Raw genomic sequence first — 15,987 nt, 5'->3', positions numbered from 1 at the left:
ATATTTGCAGAAGGCAGATAAGGAACTGTGAATAGCTGGAGAGAAGGACTCGGACATATTTGACGGCTGGGGGAATTCCCCTGTGTTGTTTGCCCCACTAGGATCCCACCAGCAGGCTGGCCCTGGGTGACCCTGCTCTGCTGTGCTCGTGGTGAGGCCAGCAGCACCTGAGCACCCAGGGATGGCACCAGGGCTGGGTACACCTTGTGCCTGCAGAGGAGAGCGCCGGGAGCTGCCAGCCAGCTCGGGCAGGACCGGAGTGACAATCGGAACCGTCGAGGCTTTGGGTTTCTAACATCCTACATGTGCCTTTGACAGCCAAAATCCCCCTTGTCCCCCTCTGGAGTTTCGGTCATCCCACTGCCTGGGAATGGGAGCAGGCAGGAAGGAAAGCCTGGAGCTGTTTAAAACTCGCAATCTTCAGGGAATTTCAATCGCGTCCAAGCCCGTTCCCGACCAACTGAATAACGGTGCAGGGTTTGAACGCTGGCCCGCCTCCGCCGCTGCCTGCCGCTCCTCCCTCCCTGGCTCGGCTCGGCTCGGCTCGGCTCCGCTGCCATGGGGGTGCCGCGGGGGGCTCTCCCCGCGTTCTAGGGGGGTCTGCCAGCCCCCCGGCACACCATGCCATTGCTGGATTTCTTCTGGGCTTGCTTCAGAAGAGCCAAGGTAAGCGAGCGCTGCCCCGCCGTGTCCGCCCCTGGCGCGCTCCGGTTTGGAGAAGCCTCTGCGAGGGGCGCTGGGGACGCGTCCCCGGCGGGCTCGGCTTGACTTTTTTGGCTTTTTTGGGGTCCGTGTCTGCTCTGGGGGGGTGTCGTGCCCGCGTCCCACGTGCATGTGAGGGGTTTTAATTTTGGCTGGGTCATGTGTAGGTGCGCTGGTCCCGGTGTCCCGGGCTCGCCCGCTGCCCTTTCCCGGGTCACCGTGTCCCGGCCAGCGGGGCTCTGTCGCTGTGTCTGTGTGGTTTTGTGTGTGTTTGTGTGTGTGTGCACCCTCAGCCCCCCGAGGTGGCCAGCACAAGGCAGGACAGTCCTGCTGTGCCTGCCTGCGTGCTGTTCAGGCTGGGAAATCCTTCCCCACTCAGAGGCTCAGGTCACCCGTGGCGTGGCTGTGGGGCCACGGCCGAGCTGGAGGGTCAGGGTGGCTGTGAGCAGGATGACAAAGGAGCAGCAATGCCAAGGGCCCCCAGTTTTTCATTTCCTGCAGCAGCAGTTCTCATGGCGTGACAGCTGAGATTTTTCTTTAGGGTTTAATTCTTCATCTGTCACCTTAATAACAAACGACTCTCCCTGCCTGCTCCTGATCACTGTTAGTTTATTGTGTCCCAGCCTATGCAGTGTGGTGGGAGGTGGGCTGGGGAGGTTGTGGAGTTATAGTTAATGTGAATTTCAGGAGTTTCAGGTTGGGAAAAGTGGTAAAATCCCTTTTTCAAACAGTGCTGTACACCGGGCTGTGCTGGGTGAGTGGAACTGCTGTGGAGAAATGAATGTGGAATGCACACTGTCCCCCCGGGCTTTCAGTGCAATGCTTAAAATAGTTGAGTCTAAAAATGACATTTGTGAAATTCATTGGTAATATTAGTGGCTGTCTTGTCCCTGCTGTCTTGTCCCCGCTGTCTCTGGAGAGCTTAGCTGTCCTCATTAACCCTGCCTGTCCCTGCGTGCTGCGTGTTGGCATTGCCATCATACTGCTGGTGGCACAGGCAGGGACGCTGGGTCCTGCATGGCCACTGGCACAACTGCAGCTTGGGATGGCTCCAGCCTGGCCCACACAGACTCTGGGTTTCAGCCTCCTTGGAAGCACCCAGCAGTCCACGGCCTTCAGCCCATCTCTGGCCCAACGTGGGGTCTGGTGGCCCAGCTGGCCAGGGCACCACCCTCCTGGTGACCTTCAGTGGACACCAGTGTCCTCCAGTAGGGCTGAGCCTTCTGCTGCAGCCTGGACCCACTCTCCTCCCCATGCCAGCGCTGCTCAGCTGCTCACCACCAACAGGCGAGGAATTCTCACCTTCCTTGCTGAGGAATTTCTTGAACAGGGAGAAACGTGCTGGGCTCTGTCTGTGGGATTAAAGCTTTCCAGGCTAAATGAGGTGGATCCATGGCTGGTGGAAGATTTCATGGGAAAAGGAAGGTGTTGGAGCAGATTGGGCAATGCCAAATGATCCCAGAGGAGCTGTGTGACCTCCCCTGGGGACAGGGACGCGCTGTGAGCTCCAGCGATGACTCCAGCCCTGGTGATGGCACCCCTCAGGCTGGTGGGGCTGTGGGAAGCACAGCAGCAGGGACATGGTTAATCCTGTCTTCCCTGGGCCATCCTCAGCCCTGCTGCCCCGCAGGAAGAGGGGTCCCAGGGCTCCGTGGGAAAGACGGGCTCATTCCATGGCGCATTCCTGCCCTGATCTCCCGGTGCTGGAGGGGCTCAATCTGCACCCAGAGAGGGGCTGAGGAGCCTCCCGGGCTCTGGGCACCTTCTGCTGCTCCTGCACCTCTGCCAAGCGCTGCTGTGGATCCCATTTCTCATGGTTTCCCTCGGGAACCGGGCTGGTGGCTGCGCTGGGCACACAGCCTTTGCCCAGTGCTCAGGGCCCCTGGAGTGGTGATGGTGTTTTAAAACCAGTGGGGCTGATGCCCTTGGGAGAAACCTTAGCCAGGCCCTGCTTGTTCTGTGGCTGGAGCAGCTCTGCTGGTCTCAGGTCACTTCTGGGCACAGGGGAGGCTGGAGCAGGGACCAAGCCCAGATGTGAGGGGCAGCATTCCACAAATGTGAGAATAAAAATGATAAAAAAAATATTTCAATATTTCTGGTTTGTTTTTTCTTTCTCTTCACAGAAATTCACCTTGTTAGAAGATAAAAAAGATGCAGGTAAGCTGCAGCAATAATTTTTGGGGCAGGAGTGCCCTTGCTGTTAAAGAAGGGCAGGTGAGCAGGGATCATGGGAGGAGGAATGTCCCCTTGCTGGGTTCTTCTGCCAGCAGCGTGATTTTCCCTTAGAAATGTTATTTTCAAGAGAATATATTTGCAAAGGGACCTTGGTTCCTTTTCAAGTTCTCTTGTCTTTGTGGCGAGCAGCTTTGTGCTCAGCAGATAATCCCATGGGGAGCTCCAGAGCCTTGGCACTGCAGTGCCACGGGCAGGAAGGGCACCCCTGGCTCGGAGCCCCCCAGCTTCGTGTGACTGGAGTGTCTGAGCCATGAGTGTGGGGCAGAGGGACTGGCAGTGCCACTGCAGGCTGATCCATGGCGATTGTGCACGGCTGCTGCTGCCCTGATCAGACCTCTGCCAAGGTGGGGGCATAGCCTGGCCTTGGGGCTGCCCATCCATGAGGGGTTTGTGGGTGCTGGGGAGGTCTTTGGGAGAGGAGGAGGAGGATGAGGAGGAGGGCATGTGTGCCAGCAGGACCAGGAAGCTGGGAAGGGATGGGGCTGTGGCAGGGGAAAAGAGGTCCTGCCTTTCATCATCCCATGGGGGTTTTTGTGCAGTGACACCCCCAGAGTCAAGCCTGTCCCGTACTACACATGGCCATGGCTCTGGTGGCCCTGGAAGTGGAGGGACCTGGAGCCGGGGTGGCTCTGCTGCTTTGGGCACAGGGCTCAGAAACACCCCGTGGATGGTGGCTCTGGTGCTGGAGGTGGGGCAGTGGGGCTGCCCACACTGCTGGCACCATGAAAAGGAGCCCCACGGTGCAGGGAGCCCGTGGGATGTGCCTGGGGATCTGCAGGCAGTTCCCTGCCCGAAGGGTGATGCACTGAGGGCCTCTTGTTTTCATGCACGTAAGGGTGAAGTGAGCTCTGAGCCTGGCTGGTGAGAGCCCAGAGCACAGGAGAGCTCTGGGTAACAAAAGGTGCTTTGTGAGAGAGCCCCAGAGGTACCTTGGGTGGTCTCTGGCCCTTGCACGGGAGAGATTAAGAATATAAAAGTCAAGAGTTAAAGAGCTCAGTGGAAGGGAAGGGGCAGGGAAGGCTCCTATGGATCACACTGGGACTGGGATTTTGGGGCAAAGAACGTTTATAGGGGTTTTTTCACCTTGGTTAAAACCGCCTGTAGAATCCAGGTCTCTCCTGATGAAGGCTCAATGACACTGACATGACCCCAGCTGACACCTGCCTGTCACATGTCCCTGTCCCAGCTCTGGCTGCTGGAGGGATGCTGGGGGGCCATGGGCTCTGGGGACAGGAGGGGCAGGAGCCTCGTGTCCTGAGCAGGAGCCTCTTGTCCTGAGCAGCTGCAGAGTTTCTCACTGTGGCATTTGTCACCTGTGACTTGATGTGATGTGGCTGCTCCTGGTGTCACTGTGACCTGCAGCAGCACAGTGCCTGGGGCAGGCCGGAGTTCTCCCTTTCCCATGAATTACACTGGACAGGAGCAAGCCTGCAGGGGGGTTGTGCCTTCCACTGGGGAGGGGCCAGGGCAGGTGCCTGCTGTCCTCTTCACTCATTGTCCCCAGAAGATGCTCAGACAAAGGGGGCATTCAGGCTGTGGGCTTGGGGGACACCATTCCCTTCCCTTATATGAATTTGTCTCCTTGGATGGGTGGCACAAGGACCTCAGCTCCCCACACTGTGGCACGAGGCAGGGAGGAGATGGTTCTGCTTTATCCCAGCAGCTCTTGGCAAAGTGTCTCTTCCATAAATTCCCAGAGCTTGCCTCTGACTTTCCCCCTTCAGCACTGCTGCTCTCGTGGCAAACTCCCTGAGCTGCTTTCCAGGCAAGGGCAGACCCACTCCCAGCCCCCGTTTGGAGCTGTGGCTGTGCTGTTATGGCAGCTCCTGCAGCAGTGATGGTGGAAAACAACTTGGATTTCATCTGCCTTCTTGGAGGTGATGTTTCAGCAGTGGGGCACATGGGGACTCCTGTGTCCCTGCTGTCCCTCCTGCTGCCCTGCCCCACATCAAAGCCCTCCCTGCCCCACCCTGCAGTCCCCTCAGCTGCGTGGGACACAGAGCCCCTGCACAGCCCCAGACTGAAGCACTGGAACAATCCCAGCTGGGTCATGTTTCCATGGATTTCCTAACCCTCTGTTTCCTCTCCAGCATTCACTTCCCATGTATTGTTCTGGACTGAGCAGAAAGGAAAAGCTTGAAGAAAGGAAAGGCTCACAGCCTGGCCATGCACCTGAGAACTGCATCCTCAGAATAAAACAATTCCTACCAACAGCAGCACCAGGCCCCTCCAAAAGGGATCGGGGGGTGCCCTGCCCGTGTCATGGAGCACTGGCTCCTCTTGCTGCTAAAGGACAGGGAGGGAGCTGTTGGCTCCTGCCAGCACAGCCAGACACTGGTGACATTGCAGCATTTCAGGGTGGGCTCCTACAGCTGGATGTGGTGAACTAACAGGGAAAAGCAGCACAAGGGACTCGGCTGAACTTTTGCCCCAGCATGAAATAATAAGGTTGTATTTACTCAGCATCTGGATCACCGAAAATAACCTGCTAAATTTAGCTGTTGTTGATGTGTTGTCACAGCTGAGCTGCTCTTCTCTCCTCACACAAAATTCTCCTGTGCTGACTTGGTGGGTTTGTGGCCTGAGGCCCCTGTTCCTCACCTGACCTGAGCCCCTGGCTGTGATTCCCTGGGCTTGGGGCAGAAGCAGAGACTGGGATCTGGTTTTGCCATGAATGTGTTGGAAGGGAGAGGGGCTGGGGGCTGGCAGGGGGCTGTCCTGGGATGTGTGGCCATGCAGGGGCCAGTGCTGCTGCTCTTGGCACTGGGGCCATGCTCTGGCTGTGGCACCAGAGTCAGGGAGATCAGGGGTGCCCATGGGCTGAGTGGGATGCTGGATGTGGCAGCAGGGACCCGTTCTGGGCACTTCTGGAACTCGTTGAGAAACTGCTGCTCTTACATGGTGGAAAAGGCAGTCATGGGGTTGGGTGTGGGTCAGAGCACTGGGAAGTAGAAAAGCTGAACCGAATGTGGTTATTTGTGGCTTTGGTGGGACATGTGATGAGGGGATTCTATGCTCCTTCCTCTTCCTCTTCCCCACCATCCTGGGTTCAGGCTTGGCTGGTGAATCACCAGTTCTCATTCTTGTGTCCCTCTGCCTGCAAAATTTGTGTAGCTCTGACCCCCTGATGACTGCTGCAGTGACAGAGACCCCTCCCCCAGCTCAGCTCCTTCCTTCTGGGCTTTAATTCCAGGGCTGGAAGTTTTCCCGTTTCCTGTAGCTAACAAAATACAGATTCCCCCCTCTGGACAGCAGGATCCGCTCACAGGTTGGGGGATTTTCTTTGAAGGCCAGAAAGGAAGAGCCTGCCTTAGAGAGAAGGTTTTTCTGTGTTGGTGAGCTTCAGAGCATGTGGGAAGTGCAGGGAATGAGCTGGGAAAAAGCCCCTTTAGCCACCTCGTGCCCGGAGTGTCGCCAAGTTTTTTCCATGGCAGCAAGGAGACATTTAGACTGACTGGAAAAGTAACTGCAGGCAGGAAAGTACATTTTTATCTGCATCCTCGGGGGGTTTGCATGAGACTGAAAGGAGCAAGAGGGAAGTTCCGAGTGTGGTCATTTCACTGAAATTATAATGAGAAAACACACTGAAAAGTGGTGGAAAGGTTTGGCTGGGCAATGGTTTTTCTTTGGTCAGAACTTTGACATGCAAACTGCCTTAACATGCACAGGAAGGTAATCCTTGTGCCTGAAGTGCCCCTCAGTCCTTCTGGGCAAAGCTGGTGCAAAGGGGCTGTGGGGGCCTCCTGGCGCTGCGTGATGCTCACAGGAGTTTGTTTTCAAAGCCCAAGAGGTCAGATGGGGAAAAAGCAGTGTGAGGTGTTGGCAGGCCAGTCTGATCACGTTAATTCCTTCTTTTCTTAATGAAGAGCCCTGGTGCTTCTGCAGGGCTTTGAACATCCCCCGGCAGCAGAGGTGGCAGCGGGTGGAGGTGACTCGGTTTTGGGAGGGCGCCGGTGGAACACGCGGCTCAGCATCACCTTCACCTCACCCCCCGGTGATGCCCGGCCCTGGGGGAAGGGGCTGAGCTTTCCCTCCAAACCCGAGCGATTTGGGTGCTGTTCCGAGCCGTGCCCAGCTGTCTGTCCCGTCTGAGTGATGCCAAAACCAAAGCGAGGACTTTCCTGAGCCGGCTGGCAAAGCAAATCATCCGCCCGGTGATCGGTCAGGTGAAAAGAGCTTCCACTTTTCATCAAAGAAAGAGCATGATTTTGTATTTGATAATGTTTTAATGATGCGTGTATCAGTCATCTTGTCAAGGCTGTGAAAATGCTTAAGGAGTTTTTGTTCATTTGGAACTCCGGTGCAAAAACTGGTTTGATGTGGCTTGTAAAGATGCCTGTGATAACAGGGTGTGGGTAATGATCTTGAAAGCCGTTTATTTTGGGTTGTGTGAAGGAGGAACTGCTGCTGCCTGGTTTCTCCATCGGCTGTGATGCTTAGTGAACAATTCCACCTCACACCTGGAGACTCATTCTTTCTGCTGATAAGTGATCCCTTCAGGAATGGCCCAAAACACGCTGGGTGGACAGGGGTTATTCCTCAGGGATGAGAAGAAAGGCTTAATTTGTTATAGGTGAGGGGGAAGTGCAGTTCTCTAAAGTTCTCCCATTGCCAGACCCCATGCCAGTGACATTGCCTGGCTCAGAGCTGGCACAGGTGGCATGTGGTAGCCAGGGGCTGTTTGCCCCATGGATCAGGGGGGACAGGATCGCCTGTAGGGGAGAGGAGATTGTTCTGGGATCACCCACAGGAGAGCAGGCAGCACAGATGCTCTCTGGGGTCTCCTGGAGGGTCTGTGGTTGCTCCTTTCACAAAATTGCTCAGCATCCTGTCTCTTTTCCCATGTGCTGGTGACCCCGTGGATGCTTCTAAGGATGGATCAGAATGGAAAACCACGTTCTTAGACTTGCAAAGTGCTGCCCTTATCTTTGGGACCACTTGGCTTGCCCTGTGTCCCCCGAGCAGCCCTGCAGCACTGAGCCCCTCGTACCCCTGCCTGCTGCAGCCAGGCCCACGTGTGGGCTGGGGACGGGGCCCTCACCCTCCCCTTGGTGGGCCTGTCTGGAGGCAGGAGCAGCAGCAGGGATCCCCCATCCCCGATGTGGTGAGAGGAGGCTCTGACGGGTGGGTGAGGCAGGAACAGCTGGATAATGGAGCTGGTTGCTCGTCACTTGCCAGCGTTTTGCCTTCCAGGAGCTGGGGGCTTTCTGCTCGGCTCCAGCAGTGGCCACATAATCCGGATTCCTCGGATAAATTCCTGCTGTTTCTCCTAGATCTGTGGCTGCTCTTTTAATTGCCCAGAGCTCCAAGCCAGACACAGGACCCTTGTTGCACAAACCCAGCTCCATGAATGATGCTGTTGTGTGTGTCTCTGAGCTTCTCTTTTCCTCCCTCCTCCTTTGGAAGCTGGGGAATTCGGCACTGCTGAGATCCCGCCTGCTGTGTTCATGCAGCTGGCAGCACGGCTCCAGCTGCCATTTCGGGTGTGCCAGTCGACCTCTTTCCCCTGATTTTCCTCTCATGAAGGACATTGAAGCCATCCTCCTCTTCTTGGCTAGAGCTGGTTTGTTCCCTTCCGGCTGGTGTGAGGCCAGTGCTGAAACATCCCTGTGGTCCTGGAAGCTCCAGTTGGATGGGCAAAGCTGCTTTCTGGGCTCTCTGTGCTGCACTTTCACTGTTTTCAGGGGTGTTAGGGATGCCATGTGGGCCTGGGGCTCCTTCTGAGATTTGCTGAGTACTCTGTGGTTGAAAGGGCTGCAGTGGAAGCACCTGGGTGATGCTTTTAGAGCTGGGGATTGGGAAAAGCCAACAAGTGTTCTGCACTAGGGCAGCTGGACAGAAATAAATGGGGCATCCCAAGGTGAGCAAGGGTACCAGCACAGGCTGGGCCAGCTCTGCCAGGGGGTGGCACCCTTCATGTGAAAATAACACGAGTTTCTCCTGTTCTCCATCCACAGCAGTGGAAAATCAGGAGCCATGGATAATGCATTAGCAAGGCAGGAGTCCCCTGGCAGCTGGGTGTGACACACATGCCCCAGACCCCATTCCCTGTTTGTATTTATATGACAGAAAACTATAATCCTGACCCCTCCTCTGCCCGTGGGTGCTCACAGCCTAAATGACCTCGCAGTGATCCTCCCGGCTGAACAGCTTCTCCCTTGGCTGGGGCTGACCCTGCGGGGCTCCAGCTGCCTGCTGCCACCCCCTGCCACCCCCTGCCACCCCCTGCCACCCCTGCCCGCCCCTCGGGTCCAGCCGGCGAGGGGCTGTCACGCACAAAGCTGCGGGAGGACTTTGTAGCCAACAAGAGCCGCATTGAGCCTGTGCTGGAGTCCCTTCCCTGCCAGGGCAGGGGGGCTGCGGCGGGGCAGAGGTTGGTGGGAGGAGAGTCAGGAGCTTGGGAAGGAAGGAAGGAAGATGTGCCTCTCAGACTATGAAAACAATGGGGGAAAATCCTGTTTTTTAACTTGATTCTCCCGTGTTGGGAGCTTGGGCATCCCTCCAAGCAGTGATTTCCAGAGGAAAGGTGGTTTCTGGCATCCCTGACACGTACCTGGTCTCTCTCCTGCTTTTCTGGTCATCCCACCCCAGATTGCTGTCTGCCTCCATCTCACCCTCTGCCTCTCCCTCCATGGTTGGGCTGGTGCTTCCTGACCTCCAGCCCTTTCACCTCTCATTACTCACAAAAATTTCATCCTTCAAGTCTTTTCTAAGCACCATTTTTCCTTCTTGCAAATCACCTGTGGCTGTGCCCCTCTGGTGTGACAGGAGTGTGTAGTCCAGAGCCAGGCTGTGAGGTGTGTGTGCTGTGAAGAAGGTTCTCCTCACTCTGTGCTGTTGGAATAGTAACTACAGAGCAGTGCAAGTGGGTTTTTGGGGACACGAGTCCCTGCGAGCAACCCCACTGCTCCTCTCAATGCCTCGCTGTGGCTTCCACCCCATCTGTTCCATCTGCTGGGTCTGACCCACAGGGAGAGCTGGGGACAGCCAGGTGTGTCCAGAAGCTGTCCTGGGGCTCCTCTTTGTGGGGAGAACAGCCTGATGGGTGCTCAGCCCTGCAGGGAGGTGGCAGCTGTTGGTGTCCCCATCCTGCAGGCCCTGCAGTTGCTGCTGCCAGTCTGGGAGTGGAGGGAGAGGGATGGCTGAGCTGGGGGGGCACGGGGGCCTGAGGCACTGCAGGACATGGATGGGGTTTGGGGTTCCACTGGGTTTCACATATGGCACAGAACCACAGAATGGTTTGGGTGGGAAGGGACCTTAAAGTTCATCTCATTCCCTCCTCTGCTATGGAGGGACACCTTCCACTATTCCGCTATTCCCAGGTTGCTCCAAGTCACATCCAACCTGGCCTTGGGCACTTCCAGGGATGGGGCATCCACAGCTTCTCTGGGCAACCTGTGCCAGGGCCTCCCCACCCTCACAGGGAAGAATTTCACCCCACGTAACCCTTCTCTTTTTCAGTGAGAAGCCATTCACCCTTGTTTTGTCCCCCCATCCCTCGTCCCAATGCTCTGAGCTCTCCCTGGAGCGTTCTCCAGGTGAACTCCCCCAGCTCTCCCATCCTGGCTCCTTGCCAGCGGGGTCCCAGGAGCATCTCCATGTCCCTCCTGTCGCGGCACCGGGGAACCCCCGCACCTCCAGCCGGGCCCGGGGGCTGCGGGCGCGGGGCGGTCCCGGGGGCGGCGAGCGGATCCCCGGGGCGGGCGGTGCTGGGCATGGATGGGGGCGGATCTCAGGGATGGGGGGATGGATCCCGGGGCTGGGGGGCGGATCCGGGCACAGCCCCGCCGCACCTGCTCCCAGCTCACAGCGACAACAGCCGCAGCGCCGGCTGGCACTGCCCAGCCCGCCCGCTGCCCGCGGGGCACGGCCACCGCCGTCCCCCCGCGCCCTCCGCTCCTCCAGAGCCCCCTCGCCTCCCTCGACAGGTGCCCCGAGAGCACAGCCTGAAGGTAAACGGGGAACCCGGGCGCGGGGACTGAGTTCAGAGAGGATTTTGGGAGAAAGCGCCCCGCAACCTGCTGTCTTTGCTCCTTGGCTCGGCTGGGCTGTGCGCACGCCTGGCAGAATCCCTTTTTGAAATCACAGCTCTGTGTGTAGGGGAGTAAGTAGGCAGGATGTGATGCAGGCACAGTGGCCTCAAGTTCACAGAATCACAGAATAATGAGGTTGGAAGAGGCTTCTAAGATCATCAAGTTGTGTAGGATTTAAAGAGACACGGTCTGTCCTTACATTTCCAGTGAGAGGATAATTTTTGGTGCTGGAAGGTGAGGGCTTCAATCTGCCTCAAGTTCACAGAATCATGAGGTTGGAAGAGGCTTCTAAGATCATCAAGTTGTGTCAGGGGAGGTTTAGTCGGCTATTAGGAACAATTTTTTCTCTGAAAGGACTGTCCAGTGGCACAGGCTGCCCAAGGCAGTGGTGGAGTCACTGTCCCTGGAAGGATTTAACACCTGCACAGCTGTGGCACTTGGGGACATGGGCTGGTGGTGCCCTTGGCAGTGCTGGGGGAACACTTGGGCTCGGTGGTCACAGCGGGTTTTTCTGACCCGAATGCGATTCTGTGATTCAGCCGCGGCTCCAGAGAGCGCTGCTGCCTCCAGCAGCACCAGAATGCTCCGGGTGGGATGCGTGTGCTCCGGTGCCCGTGTCGGGATGGACTCGCTGCCTGGATGAGGATGAGGATGAGGAGCTTGGAGCTGGCATGCAGCTGCTGACAGCCTCGTGCAGTACCGGATCCTCTGTTCCCGGCTGAGTCACGGCAGCGTGTGAGGCGAGAATCCTTTGGGGCGGCCGGGCTCGGGTTCGGCGCGTTCCGCAGGGATGCGGGTTCGGGCCACCCGCGCTGTCCCGGGGCTCCTCCTCGCCTCCTTTACCGGGATTAGTGCGGGTAGCCTGGTGGCCGGGTGTTATTTCTATGGTTTTCCCCCCTCTCCACGCAGCCCCCTCTAGGATCCGACCAGCTCAGCGATATGGGGCTGCGAGGGGAGGAAATACCAGGAGAGGGAAAAGTATCCAAAAGAGGCTCTTACCCCAGGGATGTTGGAACAGCTCTCTTTATTCTGTGGTGTCCATGGAGAGCGGGGCAAAAGAGGAAGAGCAGGAAGTTCTAGGGGTCTATATAGGTTTTGGACAGAGTGGGCTCTCCTGGCTCCCTGCCAACCCCATTGGGGCAGGAAGGAGGATCCAGGGGTTATCATGATCAGAGCCACAGAGGCCCGGGGGAAGGGGGGACAAAAGGGTGTCCAGGAGCTCACCGTAACAGCCGGGAATTTGCCATCTGCCAGGGGACTCCAGATGAGGCTCTCTCACTGCAGTGCGGGAGGCTGGGCTCTGTATCCTGGCGCGTTTGTGGCATCTCGGCTCCTTTGGAGCCCTTTGGCGCTGGGAGGGATGGGTGGGTTTGCTGCGCCTGTGTCGTTGGTCACGTTGTGACCCAGCGGTGCTCCGGGGAAGCGTGCTGCCGAGGTGAGAAGCTGCTTCCTCAGGGGCTCTTTGATGTGCCGAGCTCAAACACCAGCCCTTTGTGCCTTTGGATTTGTGCTTTGTGTTCTGAAATGCTCCCTGTGCCGAGGGCAGCAGAGCCTCTTCTACTTAAAGACCTTTGTACAGTCCCTGGGTGTTGGAGTGCATATTGTGAATTTTTGGCAGAAATCCACACTCTTTTCCACTTGCATACGTGAACTGTTATCAATGGCTGTGCCTTTTTCTGTTTGCGTTCTCACCAAAGCCCAGTGAGGAGGTGGCTGTGCACTCACCCCTTGCTGCTCTTGGCACACGTGTGCCAACAGGAGCAGGGGCCACGGATCAGCTCGTATCCCATCAATCTCCCCCTGAAAATCAGCTCCCACCATTGTCCTGAAAGCTTGTTGGTATTTTCTGTGTGTGGCAAAACACGAAGTTCCAGCATGGAGCAGGTATCAAAGCTCCTTCTGAGGAGCAGCTCACGTTCATGCCATGTGCTTGCACTTCCTCCAAGAAATCCTTTTCTGATAAAAGACTGACTGCATAAATCCAGCCGTGCTTCCGTTGAGAATTCCTTGCCTGCATCGCCTCCAATGCCCAAACCCTGGTCTGTGTTCACAGGACAGGCTGCCAATGCTTCGGTTTCGTAAGAGAACAAAATGTGGTTGTGCCCAAGGGCACGTCAGTACTTCCCTTTGGTTTTGTATTAATTTCAAAAAGATTTGAAGGTTCTCAAAGTCAATTGAAGTGAGTGGGGGAATGAAAGGTCGCCCTTTCCCCGAGGGCATGCTGAGGTTGCTGCGTGACTTTGGGCAGAAGGACCAAGCCTGGAAGTTGGCTGGCACTGAAGGGTAAATTGCTGCCAGTAGAGAGAAGAACAGAGTCTCCTTCCTTCAAGGGATCACTCCATGAAAAGCCTGAGACAGTTTTCCTGTTACAGAGTTTGGGATTTGCCTTTGCCCTCAGTGTGACTTTGGAAGGGCTTTTGCATTTGGTGTCTGTGGGAGTTTAATCCCCAAATTCAGGCAGCGAGCTGGCAGCAGGGCTGTGGGGAAGAGAATGCCTTTGCAGTGGTCGCTGTGGCCCTGATGCATGGGGACCTGGGGGGGCTGTGGTGTGATGGGACTCCTGCCCTGTGCCAGGGCTCATCTCCCTGGCCCAGTAGAGCATCCCCTTACATGGGGGTCTCCTTTCCTACCCCCAACCCCATAGCAGAAATATTACTCTGTCCCTTCTGCCCATTTGAATTGGTGACAAGGATTACCAGAGCCCAGGGATGAAAGCTGAGCTGGTTTCATGCATGTAAAAAGCTTTAGAAGTGGTGTGGGGGCTGTAAAAGCTGAGATGCTGTTGCCCTGCCACTCTTCCCATCCCACGCTGTGCCCATGCTGGTCCTGCTGCAGCACCGGTGGTACTCCAAGGCAAGAGGAGCCACGGGGATATAACAGCTCCCCAAACCACGTCACAGGTTTACTGAGCATGGGAATGTCTCCCTGTAACCTGGGCTTTCCTATTTCTCAACTTTCCTTCTCGCACATAGTGTTCCACCCCTGCTGGGACATGTGACAGAGGTGTTTGGGGGGATTTAGCACCGGAGGAAAGCTGTGCTGGAAGGCAGCTGGAGCCTCCAGGGGCTGGTGGCCAGGGCAGAGCAGTGCCTGTGAACCTTTGAGCAGAGCTCCGGAGGGGACAGGCACATTCCTGCGAGGCCGGGGGTCTCGGCAGGTTAATGTTTGAGCTGCTGTGGCCCTTTGGTTCCTGCCATTTGGACAGGCACCTTGGCAACATGTGAGCCTTTCCAGGCTGCGGGGCTGGGCGTGGGGATTTAAAGAGACCCGGTCTGTCCTTACATTTCCAGTGAGAGGATAATTTTTGGTGCTGGAAGGTGAGGGCTTCTGGATTTTGTTATCCGTTTGCCTTCTGATTCATTGGGTGTGTTACCTGCATGTCCTGCAGGAGGTTTGCTGTCAGTGTGGAGCTGTGCTGGCCTCACTCTGCCCATTCCATGCTCGTCACCCTCTGCCTGATGATGCCTGTGTGACCCTGATCCCATGGGATGTGGCTCCCTCTGGGTCCCCAGGTGTCCCCTGCCTCCAGGTGCAGTGACAGCCGTGGATGGCCGTGTCCCCAGCCTGCTGCTGTCCCCTGCAGCTGCTGGGTTAATCATTGTCAGGTCCCCGTGCCGCATGGGTGCTGGCCTGGCTGTTTGCAGAGCCCTTATCACCACAGGCCACTTGTCACCCGTGCCAGTTACGGGCAGAGCAAACGTTAACGGGCGCTGGGAACAACTTCAGCAGCTCAGGCGACCTTCCCCAGGGGCTCAGCCACTTCTTATCCCATTGCACTGGAGGCACATGGGATCCCAGCAGGGGTGCAGTGTCAAAGCCTGGGGGTCTGCAGGGGAGACAGGCTGGTGGGGTGGTCAGGATAAGTCCTGGGACATCTGGCATGATCCTGTGGTGAACATCTGGATTTCCATGGGTGCTGCAGCCAAGGCTTGCTCCCATTGCCTAAGTGAGAGCAGGAGCTGGTGGCTTCTCCCGGGGTGTCCTGGTGCTGAACCCGAGGAGTCCCGTGTGCCCCAGCCTGGGTGAGCTGGGAGATTTCCTGCCCTGCAGGTGCAGGTGGAGAGGACAAGAAAGCTGGCATTTAGAGGGAAAAGGAAGAAAAAAGGAAAAGGAGTGAAGAGGATGAGGCTTTGCTGGCAGTGCTGAAGGCTAGGCTGGGGGCAGGGGTGGTTCTGAGGCTGCAGGTGGGGTTTGCTCTGGGGCTGCTGGCCGGTTCCCTCTCTGCTCCAGCTGAAACTGGACCTGACCCTGGGCAGGCGTGTCACAAGGCTGCAGGACAGTGCCCACAGCAGTGACGCAGAGGGCACTTGACCTCGTTTCATCAGTGTCATTGGGCAAGAGCAGGATGTCTGGGCAGCCAGGGCTGCTGTTCCAGCTCTGTTTTTCCAGGCAGAGGGTTGCCCATGGCCTTCAGACACCTTCCTGAGCATATCCCAGGGTAGCTGTTGCACGGAGAGAGTCACTGGCATGAGCGTCCTGGACAGACACACTGGGGGCACACAGGGACTGTGGCTGTGTGATTTCTCCTGGTATGAAGTCCTGGGAGCTGCGGTGTTGCTTTCTTGGGAGCAGCAAGGATGTAGGAAGCAGTGGTTCTCCCCCAGCTAAAAACAATGGACGTTCACAAAATGCAAAATCAGGGACAAGGCAGAAGTTGCCTCTCTTCTCCAGGCAGGTGATGTGCTGCTGAACCCTGAGCCCTGGCTGCTGCTCTGGACAGACATTTGCTTCCCAGCCAAGAGGCAGCTGACCCCACGCTTCCCTTTCCCACGCCTGGCCTCACACCTCCACACAGCCCTTCTAGCGCCGCTGCTGCGCCGAGAAATTCCAGACCACAGCAGCACTGGAGGCGTCCTGCAGCAGCAGCTGAATTGGATCAAACCACGCAGGGCCTCTGCCTAGTTATCAAGGGGATGTTCAGGGGTGCTGGTGACACAGGGAGTGCTTTGGCTGTGCCCTTGGCCTTGCTCCTGCTTCGGTGTCCTCTGCTGTACAGAGAGAATGGAATTGCCCTCTC

General features: G+C 56.9%; 1 protein-coding gene across 2 annotated transcripts in view; it reads left to right on the top strand.

Annotated features, from left to right (window-relative positions):
- Positions 1 to 427: 427 nt before the first annotated feature.
- The window catches only part of STARD8 (StAR related lipid transfer domain containing 8), a 41,143-nt gene continuing 25,583 nt past the window's right edge, over positions 428 to 15,987 (top strand). Inside the window, exons 1-2 of one of the 2 annotated variants that reach the window (XM_030272481.4) lie at positions 428 to 666; positions 2,826 to 2,859. In XM_030272481.4, coding sequence (XP_030128341.4) covers positions 622 to 666; positions 2,826 to 2,859 — 79 coding nt within the window. In that variant the 5' untranslated portion in view covers positions 428 to 621. Of the gene's footprint in view, positions 667 to 2,825; positions 2,860 to 10,724; positions 10,890 to 15,987 lie in introns of those variants that run through there. The other variant, XM_030272483.4, reaches the window with a different exon arrangement.

Source organism: Taeniopygia guttata, chromosome 4A (genome assembly GCF_048771995.1).
Source record: "Taeniopygia guttata chromosome 4A, bTaeGut7.mat, whole genome shotgun sequence".
NCBI classification, from domain to species: domain Eukaryota; kingdom Metazoa; phylum Chordata; class Aves; order Passeriformes; family Estrildidae; genus Taeniopygia; species Taeniopygia guttata.
The sequence above is the reverse complement of the archived record's forward strand: the minus strand, read 5'-3'. Positions and strand labels throughout refer to the sequence as shown.